The sequence below is a fragment of the Passer domesticus genome, chromosome 5 (assembly GCF_036417665.1).
Source record: "Passer domesticus isolate bPasDom1 chromosome 5, bPasDom1.hap1, whole genome shotgun sequence".
Lineage (NCBI taxonomy): Eukaryota > Metazoa > Chordata > Aves > Passeriformes > Passeridae > Passer > Passer domesticus.
In genome coordinates this window covers 72151064-72169096 of record NC_087478.1, presented here as the reverse complement: position 1 = coordinate 72169096, position 18033 = coordinate 72151064, and the positions used below count along the sequence as shown (strand labels likewise).

Sequence of the window (18033 nt, the reverse complement as noted above, 5' to 3'; positions counted from 1 at the left end):
GTGAGTTTTTAGGTTTATAAATAAAGCCTTTGGGCACTGCTGCTGCTTCACCTTTTCCTCTGAGGCTTTTGGCCCCTCCAGCAGCCATCCCAGGCAGCAACTGGTTCCTCTGGTCAGGTTGCTCACAGCCTGCTTGTACCTCTGTGTGCTGACCACAATGCAGCTTGAATTAATTGCCCAGACACTGAAATCCTACCCTTAATAAGAATGAAAGAGGATATTTTGAGATTAATTTTTCTCCAGTATGATGAAGGAAGGAAAGAAAGAAAGGGAAATAATCCTCCTGCATGAGCACTGGAGATTGTTTGTGCATATCTGCTTGTTCCTAAGTAGTGCTCGTGCCTTCCAGACCCTGAAGCAGTTCCCCAGGGCTTCCTTGCTCCTGTGGGGATTGCTGACCAAGACATCCCACTGGCTGGCCAGGACTCTGAGAATGCCTTGGAAGCTTCCCCACCACTTGTATTTCCGTGCCTGAAATTACCAACTAGATTTTGTTACCAAGGCAACTCTGTTCACTGACCTATGATATTCACTTGAAAACACTTTTTAAATTAAATTTACTGGCACCTGAACACAGTTAAAACTTTTCTCTGTGGAGGTTAAATGTACATCTAGTATCAACAAAGATGGTATCATTTATGTACACAGGAGTTGAATTAGTCTTTTCTTATTCCCCCCACCAACTTTCTGCCTCCTGCATTTAAAATTCCTCTATCTCTTCCCTCCCTATGTCATCTCTCACTGCCAAAGTATAAATGTAAAACGCTTAAATGCTTCCTTACATGTGGGCAGCTTTGCTGGATGCCTGGCAAATAGTATTTGTCTCTGCTTGCATGCTTATCATTCTCAAGGACAGAGACTAAAGCAGTCTGAAGCTGCACAAAGAGTATAATTTGGAACCATGTGTCAAAACTTCCAATACAGAAACTCTGTAACAAACAGGCACAGTGACTGTGTACCTCAATTCCATAACCAGATTTAAAAGACTTCAGACCCAGTATGCCATTTCCTGTGTTTCAGCAAACTCAGAGGCTAGTTACAAAAATCAATAAGTAAAATTTAGATGAAGACTGAGGTACTGCTATTGTCACAGTACTGGGTTTATGTCTTGTATCTGTTTCCAGACTACCCTGCTAGTCACCAGCTTTCCCAGAATAGAAATCCATAACCATCTCCCCATGGTTTTGAAATTTTGTCTGCAGCTTCTCTGTGAAATTTCTCTCTCTGTATGATGTGAGCAGTCATAAAATACTGTGTATTCAGAAGAAATTATTTCAGATAAAATATAGCTTAAAATATTGAGCTTAGTTCATCAGCACTAGCCTGCACCTCCACTGAACTTTTTTGTGCTTGTTCCCATGTTCTCTATTCTGTGCTGAAACACCTCCAGCTTCCTCTTCTATGTTCTCACTAATCCCTGTTCCTCAGCACAGGGAGCCATATGCTGTTGTTTTTAATTCTGTGTTAAAATTTGTCCAGTTTCCATTGTGAGAACTTGCACTGAAATCTTGTCCTTCTTACCCTCTGCCTTTTCTAAAGGCAGCTGTGGAGAAGTTCCTTTGTTAACCCATACAGACAGCTTAGTACCATGACCTGATGTGTGTAACACACATAATTATACTCCTTGGATTCTTCGTGGGCCATAAAATGTATGACAGCTCAGTTTAAGAATTTTCTAATTTTCTCTGATTCTCTGGTTATGCACAGAGGGGCTTGATAAAATTAAAACTAAGAACCCATTGATTTTCAGTCACACATGGCCTTTCAGCTCCCTCACCCTCCATGTGAGTTAGGTGCTGTTTGGGAAGGTTTCGTCTGTGCTGGGAGCAGATACCAGTCTGTACACTCTGCTGCTCTGTGCACTGAGACCAGGCTGTGGCAACCCACCTGAAGCAGATGTAATATAACATAAAGCTGTGGGCATTTGTTAACTAATTGTATATTTGTGGTCAATGAAGCCAGATTTAGCTTTACAGCTGCTCATTTATTGATGCTGTTTTTTTACCTTAAGTCAGGAATTTGTTTTCCCTTAGTTGATAGAAGAGGGAATGGCATTCAGGGGAGGAGCAGCAGCATCATTTAAGGGTCCTGTTAGCAGCTCTTGCTGTGTTTGAGATCTGCACTTTTTCCTGCTCTATTTGTAGATATTCTGTTTCTTGCATCAAATATATCTGACACTGAACATTACTTTTTGCTTTCACTTGATTTGTCCTAGAAGATTTTTATGACAACTGTGCTTTCTCTTGTTTCATTTCTCTCCCCTCTTTTTTTTGTTTTTACTATATACATATATGTATATATACATCATGCTGTTACCATTCCTGAGAACTGTTTTTTTAGGACGTGCAAACATTTGTGTGTTTGCCTTACTTTAGGCGTATGGGCAGTTTCTCAGATTATAATTTATTAAATATGTACTTTATAACAGAAGGCTAATTCTGAAGGAAGCAAAATACGTAACTCTATATCAATTCCTTCTAGAGCCCTTCACACTCTTTAAAAAAAAAATCACAACAGAATACCTCCTACTGTTCATTGTCCTAATTCCAGTTTGAGCTCACCATTACATGGTAAATGGTTAAACAGAGGAGAGTTGTTATATAAAAAGATTTTACAGGAATTCAAAGTTATGTGGTTCTCATATGCAATGTAGATGTTTGATGGTTAGAGAGTATCTACAGGGCTTCCTCATAGCATGCATTCTTTTGATTATTAATGTCTTTAGATGTAGGTAGGAAGAATTCCTTCCCACAGCATCCAATACATTCTTCCCTGAAGAAAGGTGGATGCCACAAGGGGAGCTGTGTGGAGAATGAAGGTGATTGTGCTAAGTGCTTAAGTTGAAACAGAGCAAACAGTTTTATTTGATGCTAACAGAATATTCACCTGTGTAGCTGTGTAACATTTAGAAAAACTAGAGCAAAGAGGTGTGTGTGTTATGAATAACAAATCAAAGAGTAGGTATTTAGAGAAAGGAAAATGCAGTCACCCTTCTTCTAACCAACCATTGCTAAAGGCAGTAGAGGCTTCCAGGGTGGCACAGTGTTGGCATCTTTAGAGTGAAAGCAGTTCTCTTACTTACCAGATGTGTATGTTTTTATGATACGAATAGGAGGGGAAAAAGCAAAGGTTAGCCATAACAATGTATTTTATAAGGAATCACCTCCCTTGAAATTTTCCTTTCAGTTACAACAGGGCAGAGAGAGTATAAGCTCTTTAGACAAAATGTATGGGAGCTCCAAATACATACAACTTAAAATGTAAAAGCTTTGCAATTTCTTTTCAGATTGTGAACGTGTCGCGCTTAGTTGGTGTTGATAACCCCGTGGAGCTGATCTATTTCGTGGAGGACCAAGACGGGGAGAGACTGAGTGCTCTGAAGTGCTCAGACCTGATGAACAGAGTCGACATCCAGCGGGCTGCGATCATCCTTGGCTACCGCATCGAGGGCAGCGTTGCGCAGCGTAAGCCCCGTCCCTGGCGCGCCACTGCCAGCCAAGGCAAACGGGGGGGCTGGCTTTGCCTCTGCAGGTCATGGCACTGCACGGTGCCCACTGTTGCAGTGTTCTGTTCTTGGGGTGCTGCAGCTCTGACTCGCCTGAGGAAGTCAGTTTTAGCAGCCTTGCAGTGAGCTGTGCAGTGTTGCTGTGCCTCTCGAAGACGCTGCTGAGCTAAGGGTTGCAGCAGGTCCTTAAGTCCAGCCTCGCTGCGTTCACTCCGTGCTTGTGCTGGAAAAGTATGGTGCTGACTAAAGACCTGCCTGCCATTTTCATGTCATCCTGCTAGGCCAGTATTTCTTTACAGTTTGTCTTGTCCAGGAGCCTGCACAAACCCCACAGTTGGGAGATGGGAGTGTGTGGGTATCAGATGGGTGTTTCCTTTATGGCAGTGTATTTTAACACCGGTTTTTCACTGCTTTTTTGTCTGAATTACTTTTTCTGTGAAAGATGTACATTAAGGATAGTTGGGGCATTTATTTCTTCTGTGGAATGTGATTGACCTTGGTTTTACTTGTTTGTCCATCAGCAATATATAAGTAATATGATCTTTTAATGAATATAACATAAAGGTAACGTGATTTTTTTTTTACTAGATATACATCAGAATAAATAGGATAGGTCATGTAAAGTCATAATTACTTCATTCAGGAGGCTTGGTATATAAATAATTTTCAGTTAGTAGCAAGACAGAATACCTACTCAAAATTCCATGTTACAATTAGGAAAGGAACTTAAAGGTATCTGAGGAAGAGACAAGTGTGATCTGCAAAATGCCTCATTGGTACGAAGGTTTAATTACCTATTCTCATTTCTGTGCAATATGGAGGCATGAGTTACATGGTACCACAGGGTGTTTTGCCAACAGAACAAGCAAGAAGCATGTGTCTGAGATTTAAAATTCTCTGCAGAAAGAAAAGAAAGAAAATAGTAATAATTGTACCATCTGTATGTGTTTCTAAATTTTGTCCCTCGTTAAAACAGTTGTGTACAGATAGGTCAGTAGCTTGTATACATCTCAATATCCATTAATTGACTGTAATGCTGGTTAGACAGAAGTGAACAATGTTGCAAGAATAAATTCTCTTTGCAAAAATGATAAATGTTGAACAAACTTCATAAAGCGTTCACAGCTTATAGTGCATGGTGAAGCTCATTATCTTTGACCTGTCATTTGAAAGCTCTTCTAAAAGTTAGTCTCATAAAAATCTTCAAGTGCTTCTATTGGAAGAAACTAGACCAAAAAAAGATTATTTTTATAACAGAAAACATAATGCCAGAAATGAGCTGTTAGATATGTTCCTTTAAGTTCTAGGCTCATCATTGGAATGACTACTAATAAAATAATATATAGAAAAAAAGAGAAATACTATTTTTAACTTGAAAACATCATTTTTAGGAAGTGCATCAATTTGTCTAAAAATGTATTATTGCTGTGGTTTTTAGATCCATAATTAACCACTGTGCAAAATTAACAAATAAAAGTTTTGTCATTTATTTCAGTTTACCTTTTGCAAGAATAGCTTGTTTGATTACCCTTCCCAGCAGTTTTGTTTTCTGCTTGGAGCTAAAGGATCTCACACACTTACAATAAAACAGAGAGAAGAAAAAAAGTAATCATCAATGCAGAACTGTATAGGTTGTGGAGGAGGTTCAAATTGGTTTTGATAATGAAATGTTAAAGAGAAGAGACAACTGGTAGTACTGCCTAAAGCAGGAAACAGGCAGTTGGAGAGTCTGTGTTACCTTTGCTAGTGGTAGAGTAATTTTTTTAGACCCATTTCACTGTGTCAGCTTAGTTTTGGGTTACAGGATGATGTGGCAGAAGAGCCATTTTCATTAGTATTTTAAGTACAGCTCTTCAGAAGGTGGGCCAGGACAATTGATCTCCTGCCCCATGCTTCCTGAGCATGACATACCTTAACTTACAGTGGGATGACATTTCCTGTGATGTGCAGCTGGTTTCTGATAAATTCCTTAACTAGCATTTACAAGAATATAAAAATACATAACCTTGGAGTGTTCTCAGTTTGATATATAACCACTGTGTAATATTGCTGTGTTCCTTTTCACTTTACAGCTGTGGAGAAGCTGAAGGAGCCCACTTCAGAGACTCAGAACAGCAACCTGTGGATTATCGTTGGGGTGGCAGTCCCGGTGGCCGTGGTGCTCCTGATTGTTATTATTTTATACTGGAAACTCTGCAGAACAGACAAGCTGGAGTTCCAGCCAGACACAGTGAGCAACATTCAGCAGCGACAGAAGGTAAACGGGGAAGCTGTGCTGAGAGGAGGTGGAGTATTCTGAGAGCAAAGGAATGTGAGACTCTGGGGAGCACCTGGCATCCTTAACTAGCCATGGGTAAACACAGTTTCAGAGCATTCCAGTTTAGAGGGGAAGAAAAAAAGGAGGGAAGCAGTCTAATGATAGTTGAAGTCAGGAATCCCATAGTGTTTTATTTATTCTCCTGGGTATTTGATACTGCATTAGATAGATCCATCCTTCTGAAATGTGGGCACTGAGGCTGAAAGGAACTTTTCTTTATCACTTCATTTCAAGGCTGTGGCTGGGTCTGAATAAGAAGAAATGTACTGAGTCTTGAATCATTGACCTTGTTTTCCCCAGAAGGCTGAATTTTTCTTTGGAGACTTTCTGCTAAACAAATCTGACAGCTAAAGTGCACCACCCCTCATACATCATACTAGAACTAGAATTTGCTAGAACCTGTTCTGGCTGCTGCATGTTCTGCCAGGGCTCTTCTTGTTGCAGTTTTGAGAACCTGTTGCAGTACTAGAACATAAATTAGTGGATCTGTGTGTGCCTGCATAAGTGAGCTTGTTTGGCCAGTGTTAGTTAGGATAGTGACAAATTCAGTACTTTCGTCTTTTTCTTGCCCAAGAGTGTAAATCAAAAAATTTGTGATCCAGGTTTTTCACAAAGAACGTATTCAGTAAAAAGAATGATAAAGTGCCTGAAAGGTTACTTTCTTTTTACAACCAAAGAGAACCTATGTGTGTCAAAAATTCTTGTTAAAGACTATACCTTCAGAGGCATTAATAAAGGCAAAATAATCTGCCTGTGCTAATCCTGTGGTACTGCAGTCACGTTCTGCACTGTGACCTCGTGTTCAGTCACACAGTTTTCTCCATAACAAGCCTTGTCTGTACACCATGCTCTCTTTTCAAGATAATTAATGATGTGAAAGATGAGAGAAACAGAAAGCGCTTGCACTTCCAAAGCAGTCAGAACAAATCAATAGCAACTTCCACTTGTCTTGCAACTGTGAATTGTGTGTCAGAATCCAGGCTGGCAACAAGTGGTACCCTTTGATGAGCACCACCCCCTGGTACCTTGTTTCACCTCTGCTGGGATAATATGTAACACACGTTTTTGACTGAGGAAGTTCCCCACAGTAGTTTTGACTAATTTGAGAAGGGTCATACAAGAGAGGCAAGAGAGGACCATTACTCTTGGTACTCTCTTTGATCACATTTTCAGTTCCTCTCTGCTAGCACAAGGTTTTTTTTGTAAGGAAGCAGTTGGGTTGTATTGGCTGTAAGGCCAGAAACATCTTTCATGTAATTACTTCCTTTTAAGAAGATGGCTCTGTTGCTTTTCCCCACTGCTTCCACAGTATTCTTCATCTTAATCATTCACGAGTCAGAAGCTTCAAACTTGTTTATATGCAGGTCTCATTTTGGATTGCCTAGGGAACCTGTCACTTTGCCTTCTTTGGGGAAGTTGCTGTAAGCAAACTAGGAAAGACCAGTAAGTAGTTCAATCCTTGTGCCACTGGAGGTAAAGCAATAAAAAGTGTCTTAAATTTTTATCACTTTGCACATCAAGCAACTGGAAGAACCAACTTTGCAGACCATTTCCTGCTTTCCCTGGAATAAAAGCAGTACTCTGGCTTCCTTACTATCAGGCTGTCATTGAAATTTCATGTCTTCAAGCAGTGGGTTGGAATTCTGAGTCAGAATAGGTCGTATTTAACCACCACTAAAGATGCCCAGACAGTCAAAACAGCATACAAACTATTAGGGATATCTGCTCTGACCCTGCCCTTTAAAATTTTTAAAATTTTGTGGTTTATACTTTTTATTAGAGTAAATGCAAAGAAGTAATCAAAGGAGTGTCATCATCAGTGGTCTGGGATTTATGTCTGTAAATAAACTCCATAAAAATGGACTAGGCTTCCTCTTCCTCACCACAGCCACAATTATTTCCATTCTCTATTTTCAGAGCTTGACCTTGGTATTGAAGGAAGGTGAAAGTCTGTGCTACATCTGTAAATAGAAAGATATTTAGGTTAAAGATCTGAGTTTTTCTCTTGGAATCTATATTTCATGTGTAAAAAAACATAAAGATGCATTTATAGTGTGATAGCTCTTCTCATTTCCATTAATATTTAACAAAAAATTCATGTAAATAAAGAGTTTTTCATTAGCATAGATATGGCATATCTATACTGCAAATAGAAGACAATACTTTTCAAGCTTGTGATAAGTCTGTAGTGTGTTTTGTGCTTGAAAATGTATGTTGATTGGAAGATAAGAAACTGAGGCACCTGTTTCTTGTTCAGCTGATACCAGATACCCTGCTGCACTGGTGGATCTCCAGGAGTGTCACCAGTCTTTCTTCAGTGTCTTCAATTAGCCACTTTAACATAGCAGTTCAGTGGGCAGCATAATGCATAATGATCTGTTAGAATTTACAGTAGCAGCTGATAGCAAATTATGTTACCCGTGACTTAAAAGAGGGGAAAAGCCTGTGTGCTTTGTGCTGCAGAGACAAGACTAAAAGGCTGGTTTCTTGGAACATCCAGAGAGAGAACTCTATAAATGCACTGTAAATGCAGATTGCATAAGTAAGCCAAGGTTGTGCAGGAGCCTTTTATTCTTAGAGTTGCTCTTAGAAAGTTGCATTATCCTCTTCAGGGAGATTCTTAAACCCTACAAATTTTACTGGGTTCTGTAGTCCCATGAGTCAGTCATATGCTTCCTTTCTTCTCTGCTTTCATTTAATTGTTTCATTCTGTTTTGAAACTCCTGGATTTTCCTGAAGCATTTTGGTATTCACGGAGGCAATCTAAGTTTTATTTTTAATCTTTTTTATGTAAAGGTTTACTTTTTCAGAGTAGGTGTGATTTCTGTGTTCCTGTGGCCCCCATTAAAATTAAGTCATAAGCTTCATAACCTCACAGTCTGTCTTCTGATGAAGGAGCCCAGTGTGATTATCTCCTGGTAGTTAGACCCTACATGACTTTTGGGTGTATGGGGTCTGGCTGCTTGGGTACACCTTGGTGAGGTGGGTGAGGCTCACGAGGTAGCTGTTCTGCACAGCAGTTCAGTCATCCTGCCAGCATATCATTGCCAGCACAGCTAATTGGCTTTGGTCCCTTAAATGCTCTGTGGGTACCCCTTTAGAATAGCTGGGTCACAGTCCCTCACTTGTGGGGGTCAGTAATAGCAGGTTTCCCACTTGAGTGGAAATGGCTGTGTTGAAAAATACCCAGATCCTGTGGTGACAAGTCCACAGAAGTATCCAAGATTGCATGAATCCTGATGTGCCACAGCAGCCTTGGAGCTGGGTATGATCCAGATGTGCTGCTTGGCCCCACCCTGAAGGGCAGGTCATTCTCCAAGGCAGTGTAGATAATAACAAGGATATTCTGTTCTGCACACTGGCTGTACCACTCCACCAGTTTGTGTTCTTTCCATCTGGCCTTCCAGCTTCATGACAGGATCAGTGTCTTGCAGACAGGATGGCACAAGGATCCTCCTTTAAAAGGCTCATAATGGTACTTCCTGCAAAGAGTATTGAAAGGGAGCCTATTATTAAGGGATTTTTTATTTATCTGCTGCCTCAGTGAATATAAACATAAATACATGGGAAAGAAATCTTTTGTGGGAACTAATGCTAGCAAAACCACATCATGAAGTAAGGAAAAATAAAAGATCTTGAAGAGATTGTGATTTGCTAATCCATCCCTTTGCGTCAAAACGGGATTAATAACACCTGTAAAATGTTAGGTTTCCTTTTCCATTGTGGAGATTAAATGGGAAAAGATGCTTAGATCAAAGTTATTTCTATGCTTTTTAAGCTGAGAGTTAAGGAAACGGGAGAGCAGTGAATCTATGCAAGATTCATTGGTCTGTGCAAGGATAATTCTTTTGAAGAGATGATACTAAGATATTTAAAGGGCACATCAAATATTCATGACTTGTTCTGTAAGCCATAGCATCCTACTGGAAATTCACCTTGATGTGACCTGGGTTGTTGCACTGGATTAAGATGTCTTTGCCTTATGAAATAAAAAGATGCACAAGTGATGTTCTTAAATAACAAGATTTTCTCTCTTGCCATTGCCTTTATCCGCTGTAACATTGTCCCAACCTTTTGCTTGTCCCAAGCTTTTATTTTTCCTGCAAAGAAGTTGTGCCTTTTGTGGGCAACTGAATTTTTCTTCATGAAAAACTCAGTGAATTTCTTTAATCCCAAACCATCATTTTTCTCTGTACCTCCACTGGGCCTCTGATGTTTTTGTGCAAAACCACTTCTTTCCTCTTCCCCAGAGAGTAAAACAACCGTTCTACATGTTATCCGCATTGGAAGCAGAGTCAGCACTATTACTTCTTTCTCTGCAGACATCCAAAAATTAAAATGGAGGCTGGTTCTCTAGGGGTTTCACTTTCCTTTCTGTCTTACAAGCATTTGAAGAAAAATGTCAGATCCCTTCCTAGGACTTCTCAGCTGTAGACAGTTGTTCAGGGAAAGGCTCTCTGCCCTAATGGCAAGAACTGGACAAGCTAATTGCTAGTTTATTTAGAATGTCTTGGATGTTCTCCTGTAAATGCTGGGTGTGCTGGAGTCATTGCATTTGCAGGGATAGCTTTGAGTGGTTTGCTCAGTTCCTTGTGTATCCAAGGGCACGTTGTAAAACCCATAGGGAAGAATGTCTGCTTCTCCAGTCAGATGTCAGTCCTCTCTGGACCCTTCTGCATGCCACTGTGCTTCCTAGAGACTGAGTATGTCCTTCTGGTTCAGTGTCCCTCCTGTGTGTGTTTACACGTGGCACAGGTGCAGTGTTCAAAGCCTTGGACAAAGTCCTGCACCTCCTCCTGGAGCTGCAAATGCCAGTGCTGGAGGGCTGTGCCAGCACAGCTCAGCTCAAGTGTCATCATCACCTGGGGACTGCCACCAGTTCTTGCATGTCTGCTCTCATCTGCTCACGGTCACAGGTAATGAGTCATGCCTGCTGCAAGATGTCTGAGAGGCACTTGTGTGCATTTTGATTTCCCCCCTAAGCAGGAATATCTGATATCCAAATGTCATGTGTCAGGTGTAACTTTACACCTCTGAATTGAGAATTTTTCTTATTATTGTATAATCTGTAGACTACCTCTTGGATGTTCCCAAGATCAGAGGCCAGCCCTGCTGGAGGCTAAATACTAGGCTTCTGCTCCTGATGCAAAGAATTCTTGTGATGTTTTGACATCCTGTAATCCTTTTGTTCATCTGTCTAATGTCGAGGCAACAGCATTGCAGAAAAATTCATTCAAAAGAGACTCATGTTAAGAAAGGCAGCTGACACCAATCTTATAAAAACTACTTGAAAACTGACATGAGTTTATGCAAGAGGTTCATGTTTGCATAACAAATACCATTCATTTCTAATAGCTACCTTGACTAACTATCCAAACTGTTGTCTTCTTGGGGATGGCATACAGGATCTCCTTCAGAGTCAATAGCTGGATTCTAACGAGGGATAGAGTATTCAACATCTTAATTACTTCTCAACAATGCATTTCTCTGATGGCAATTCCTCTGAAAGAACTCTTTTGTAGTAACTCTTTGTCTGTAATGAGGATTAACTATTCACAAGTGGTAGAAATAAAATACCACACTTAGATATGCTGCTTATACAAATAGGTATAAAAAGTAAAATGTCTCCATCCGCTTTCTTAGAAACATTCGAGTATCTGTCTTGAGGTCATTCCAAAAGGCCAGCTAGCACAGATGCCACAAGGAAAAGCCTAGAGAAGAGGAGAAGGGCAGGGCAAGTACGTGGATTGCTTTGCTTTGAGTAACTCTTCAGCCTCCAGTTATTTGTGTCTAGAAGTGATGATATTTAGCAACCCTCAAAGGACTTTTTTTGCATGGACTTGTTTGGTCCTTCTGAGCTCTCCTCAGCTGCTGACAGGGGTTTCCACAGCGTGTTACATGAAGAACCACATCATCTTGTTTCACCATGCTTTTATCCTCCTAAGTTTTTCTATGGTGGCCCTTGGTCCTTGTATTGGAGGGGACAGGGAACAGCTGATTCCTAGGCACTTCATCTTTGCCAATCCTGCTTTATAGACCTCTGTCATATTGCTATGTCTGTCATCTCTTTTTCCAATCAGAAGAGCCCCAGTTTTCTAATCCCTTCTTTTGAGCTGGCACTTGAACCTTTGAATAATATGAACATTTCTAATTCTGTTCCATTTGTTTTGAGCGGGGGAGAGTAGAATATGCCATTCAAAATGTAGATGATCAGTGGATTTACAGAGTCATGTTTATGTAATGGTTACTTTTCAAAAGGAGTTAAATAAAAAGAAACTGTTTTCAAGATACAGGTAAATGTGCCATCCTAAGCATAATAAACCTCTGAGATGAGATTAATACTGAGGAAATAAATTTTTCTCTCCTAACAAAACATGATAGAGAATCTACTGCGGAATTTAACTGTTTTGGGAGCATGGAAATGCATCAAAATTAAATCATTGTTGCCTAAGGTTTTAATGTGCTATGCACTTGTGTTTGAAACTTGCAGTTTCATTTCAGCAAGCAGAATATTTCTGCAGTGTATGGGAATTTACTTTCTATGCACATTAAAGCCCTCTTAGGTATACAAATATGTGAATCATTGAACCCCACAAAATATCAGCATGAAAAAATAAATTAAAATTGCTGACCTCTGCTCTATTTTGGAAGTCTTCAGTTAAAAGTGGTAGCACTTCTCTCATTATTTGTAAGAGGATGTGTTTTTGGACTGTGTTGTCTCTGTGCAGATGGTGAGGGTCATGTTAGAATGTATTTATTTGCTTCACAAGTTTAGAAGAGAGTTCCCTTAATTTGTACTTTTTGTATGAGTTGTGCTCTCTGGGAGGTTGCAGCTGGTGTTGCAGTTACTTATGTGGACATAGAGGAGTAATTGTTAATGTAACTTAGGGATGAAAAATACCTGCCTATTGTATAAAGTTGCCAGTCTTCTTCTAGCTTACTCCTGACACTTCTATCCAAGCAGTGTGCAAAGGAACTTCACAAACAATGATTAAGATAGTATCCACCCAGCGGCATTTCTGTCTGAGAAGGAAAGCTAAAACTGTGTGTGATTCAGGAAAAAAATTCTGCCTGTTACAGCAGTTATCTCAGCAGCCTCTGGGCATATATGTACTCAGAGTTATGGGCTTTCAACAACATGATCCCTCTTGTATTTTGTGAAATTTACTGAGCTGTCATGGTAACGTTAGTGTGGCAGGAAGAAATGCACAAAGGAGAAGAAGAGGGATGATGGAAATCCGCGAGAAGAATGCATCTTAAGAAAATATTTCAGGACAGGTGTCTTGAGAATTTCAGGCTTTATAAAGTTTTGTAAGTTTGGGGTTTTCTTTATTTGTTTTTAATCCTACTCCAGAAGCAAAATTCTTGAGGAGGTATTTTCTGTGGGATTCCTGCTTTCCTTACTGTTTGTTTGGTGGTAAGCAGTAACACAGTTCAGGCTTTCCAGCAGAGGGAAGGAGGACCAGGGACTGTACACCAGCTTGTTCTGATTTTCTGTGCTAGTGCTGGCTATACAGTGTGCTACTTTTTCCCAACTTGATGGGAGAAACCCAAGCAGCTCTAAGCATATTTCTTTTCCCCAAGGACAGGTTTGCTCAGCTGCTTTACCTGTTCCCAGGAATGGCAGTAGTTGACCTAAGTGCTGTTGTGATGACAGATGGGAAATGTAATTTGTGTAGAGATACTTGGAGATAAGAAAGTGGGTGGCATTTTGTACCTGCAGCCTCTTTTTTGGCCCACAGGTCTCAAAATCCTGCTTCTTGGTTTGAGGCTTGCCACAAAGGGCATAGGCTGTGTCACCCTGCTGTAGTGGGAAGGTGATGGCAAGCCTTCAGATGTAATAAATACAGGGAACTGTCATTGCATGTGCACTTCTGTTTGCATACAAACACTGGTACCAAGTAAAGGTATTTAAATTAGAGACTACTTTTTGTTTTGGTCCCTAAACATATTTTCTAAACCACCAAAAGTGAAGGAACCCCTCTGCGCATTACTCAGTGATGCTTAGTGTTGGGGTTTTGTTTTAAAGAAGTGTGGTTTATGGTATAAATATGTTGCATAATATCCCATATCAGAAAAGAGACACAATGGCACAAAAAGACCTCAAGGGATACAAGTGGGTCTTTTTTCAGTATTTTGAAGGTGGCTATGGAGTCAGAACTCTCCTTCTATGAGATCTTCCAATATGCTTTTCTCATGAATGAGGAGGTTTTGTGTCTTAAATCAGATATGCATTATTGTTATTGAATCACATGTATAAATTGTATGCATACTTTACAGGCAGTCCCTGGCCATCATCCCAAAGGGGTGTATGTCAAAGGAGAGCAATGCAAACAAAGATACAGAGTTTGTACTTATGTGGAAAGATGTGTAGGAATGATTATAGAAAAATGAGCTGTATAAGAAAATAAGACTCTGAAAGGTGAACATGCCTTAGTACTTCTAAATTCTTATTTATTGATAGACTGGTAGGTGTTTGAATATTTTGTGGAACAGTGACTGCAAACCTTATGGATGAATGATCCTTGTGGGAAGAAGATGTAGATGACTTTTTGGATGAGATAGTAGACACATAGTGAAAAAAGAGTTAAAATGAAGAAGACTCTACCAAGCACATAAGTAACTACAAATTCTTGCCCTTTTTGATGTGTCATGAGAGTGATGCAGGGAATTCACACTAACCCACGTTATGGTGCCCTGGGGATATGGACAAGAGTTTGGTGGAGTGAATGTCAGGTTGTGAAGTCAGTTGGCAGTGTGTAGTACCTTTAAACTGTCCTAAGTTACACTGACTTACATCTTCAACCCACATTACTTTTAAGAACAGTGTGTCTCATTGACTTGCTGTGTTTAAGCTTGTAGACTTTTTTTGTCTGAAAAGTTTCGTTATCCAGTAACATTCTGCATGCTAGCAGTAAGGTCATAAGTGAGCAGGACTTCTTTATAGGGATTCTTGTCCTGTTCACAGGTTATGCACTGACACTAAAGCACATGCTTAGCTCCTCTGTTTCCTTAAAATGTATGTTAACAGACTCTGCTCAGTTCAGCTGGCTCTACAAGGAACAAGGCAAGACCATGGTATAAAATCAGTAGAAAATGGTCTTAATACATTATTCTTCATATTATGTCCAAATTCAAATGCTGCTTGTGGGAACTACAGGGAGGATACTGAGTTAAGTGTATTTCTTCTGCTTTCTGCTGAAATTACTCACGGAACTGTTAGCAGCATTTGCTTTCTTGAAGACAGGTTGTTGACATTCCTGGTCTCTGCATCCAAAAAAACAATATACTGGCAACCATTTTGTATTTCAGTGGCTTGAACAACACTGCAACTATTATCTGATTTTATGCAATAAGAATTGACTGAGGTGCACAGATTTTGTTGGTTTCTGCAGAAATTATTTTATTTTTCTGTGAATTGAGCTTCAAATACTGGTTTGGGGTTTTTTGCAGTATATTGTTCAGTATGTAACAATAGAATTAAAAACTCTCTTGACTTAGTAGTAGAAAATCATATTTCTCTAAGATTTTGGCAGGTTCTGCATTTGTATAATAATTTGTATAATAATAACTCCTTATGAGTGCAGTAATTTAGACATGTTCATTTTGGTGGTAAGCTTCAGAGTAGTTTATCTCTTTCCTTTTCACAAGTATATTAAAGACAAATTAAAACCTCTAACAACTTACATTTAAATCAAGAAACATTTGCCAAGACTGGTTTTGTGCTGGGTAAAGGCACCTGAGGCTGGTGAAAGATGTTCATTTTCAGTATCTGAACAAATAACAATATCAGCACAACTGAAAAAGTGCTCGAAAAAAGATACCACATTCTTTTCTTGGTGGTGATTAATATATGAGTAGTAGATGACTGATCTACATACAGTGTCCTGACTGCCAGTCCCAAGATGGGCAGAGGTGATGCAATCTGTTACATAACTTGATCTAAAGAAAAGAAAGAACTCAGCAGGTAGCACACAGAAATTTTTAAGAAAACATTGGAAACATCTTCAGTCAGGAGTAACACCACTCATTTCACTGAGTCAGTGATTTGACTGCCTTTTTAAAAAAAAAAAAAAACAGAGTTGGGGTTCAGTGTCCTTCAGACATTTCTCACTGAAAATGTGGATTTTGCTGTCATTTCTCAGTTAAGTCATAATGTTGTCGTGGCCTACAAGAAGAGGTATGAGAAGCATAGATTGTGTTTTTAAGAGAACAAAGCAGGCTTATGTCAATGTTGTTTCTACAGTAGTAATCCTGTTATTATTTCTGTTTTTCAAATAATTTTGTCATAAGTGATTTTATCATTTTTTGAGGACCATCTTTCTGTATTCAGTCATGTATCATGTTATGTATGTATTGTCACATTTTTCTATCATGTTGTTTCAATCATGTGCACAAACACATACATGCATACAGTCTTTGTAGTGGCTGGAGCTGGTAGTGCCAACTTAAGTTTTTTTAGCAGGAGATATATACAAATGTTTGGCTGTACAAAACTCTGTAAGACTTAAAACATTCAGCCCATTTCCATTCAAGTATCAGTTTGATACTGAAACTATTTTTTAGAATGAGAGAAGAGTTTGTTTTCCAAAGAACAAGGTTAAGAGAAAATTAAATGCTCCGTCTGAATTTTAAAAATTGTTGTGGAGAAGCTCTAGTGCACATTCTGGGTCTTAGGGGGTGTAGGTTGTTGAAGGAAAGAGAACAAGAAGGTTCTTTGGTGTGAGGGAAATGCTTTTGCTGATTCTGTGGGGAGATGCCAGTTTCTGGCTTAAGTTTTAAAAGTTTAGGAAAATGTTTGCCTGGGGTTGGCAAAGCCCTGGTAGAGATTTACCAGTTAAATTGTCTGAGAATTACACCAGTTCTGCACTTATGAGGTCTGTAGAGCTGTCCCATGAAGCTGAGAGGGTTTTTCCTCTGTTGTGTTACACAGAGCTTGTTATGGCACCAAGTGTTAAAAGTGTAAAGACTGATGAGCCTCAGGTGCTTGGATGCTGGCAGCTGGCACTGGCAGCTGGCAAGAAGAGAGAGAGGCAAGAGAGTGGGGCAGAGAGAATGGTTCTGCCTGTCAAGGAAGAGTAAGACCAGAGTTTACCTGGCTCTGATTTAAGGAAAATATAGCTGCAGGTTCTGTGGTGCCTGGGGCAGTGATAGCTGAGATTGTCCAGTCCTCTGTTGCCAGCAAGTGTCCATGAAACCCTAAAGTCTTAGCCACTCTACCTATAAACATACATAAAAGTCTCATCTTGCATCCCCTTCACCTTTCAGTGTTTATTTGCTAGCTTCTGTGTGAAATGAGATGGGGATCCTTACATTCTGCCCAGCTCTGACTAACAGCAGAAGGGCCAGTCTATGCCATGGATCCAGCAGCATGGGAGAGAGCAAGGTTTCTGTGGAAGAACTGAACTGATGATGTTCTAACTCGAGACTTTATTGCAATGAAATTCCTGTGTGTGGATGCAGTTTTGTGGTTGTTTCAGATAATCATAACTGCCATTTCTTACAATGTGAGTGCTGGTCTCTGCAGTACTAACAGCCTTTTAATTCAGCTGCTGTGTGGTCTGTCTGCACATAAACATTCGTGCATACATATGCTGTGGCACATGTGCCTGTACACATAAATATATCTGTTCCTGTGACTCTGCTTAGATAAAAGGTCATGTTGGACTGCAACTATGAATAAGACTATTCAAAGTTTTTTTTAAACATAAAAATTTTATATTTTTGTATGGTTTTTTACTCCCAAGCAGGTTTACAAACTCAGTGTGCTAGAATGACTCCAAGACAGGTTGAAGTTCATGCTTCAGACATGCAGCAATCTTAGTAAAACCATCCTGGTAACTCCAGTCTTCCTGGAATGTTTGTCTCTTCAGTTGTGCTTCCTCACCCCACCCATCACACTATTCTAAAAGCAGTGGTAACTTTGCAGGTTGGTAAGAAAAGGGTAGAGAACCACCAGATTATTTTGTGGGACAGTTGTGCCTAGCACATGGTGAAGAATGTCATCGTCTTTAGGGCTAAGGGCACTGGAGTCTGTGGAAAGGAATGTAGTGAAATAGGGGATGTGATCATTAGGAAGCAGCAGGGCTGGGCAAGCAAGAAGGGGGAGTGTGAAAGGGTTAGAAGAAGGGAAGCCACTAAAGGTTCAAAGGAATGGTGTCATACAGAGGAATATCTTCTAGGAGAATAGACATAACTTCAAACAGGCCTT

General features: G+C 39.9%; 1 protein-coding gene across 8 annotated transcripts in view; it reads left to right on the top strand.

Annotated features, from left to right (window-relative positions):
• The window catches only part of KIAA1549 (KIAA1549 ortholog), a 141905-nt gene that overhangs the window by 94868 nt on the left and 29004 nt on the right, over positions 1-18033 (top strand). For all 8 annotated transcript variants that reach the window (XR_010362689.1, XR_010362688.1, XR_010362690.1 and 5 more), the window contains exons 9-10: positions 3287-3464; positions 5578-5762. Coding sequence is in view for 5 of the 8 variants with exons in the window: in XM_064420981.1 (XP_064277051.1) it covers positions 3287-3464; positions 5578-5762 (363 nt within the window). In the remaining 3 variants the exon portion in view is untranslated. The remainder of the gene's footprint in view (positions 1-3286; positions 3465-5577; positions 5763-18033) is intronic.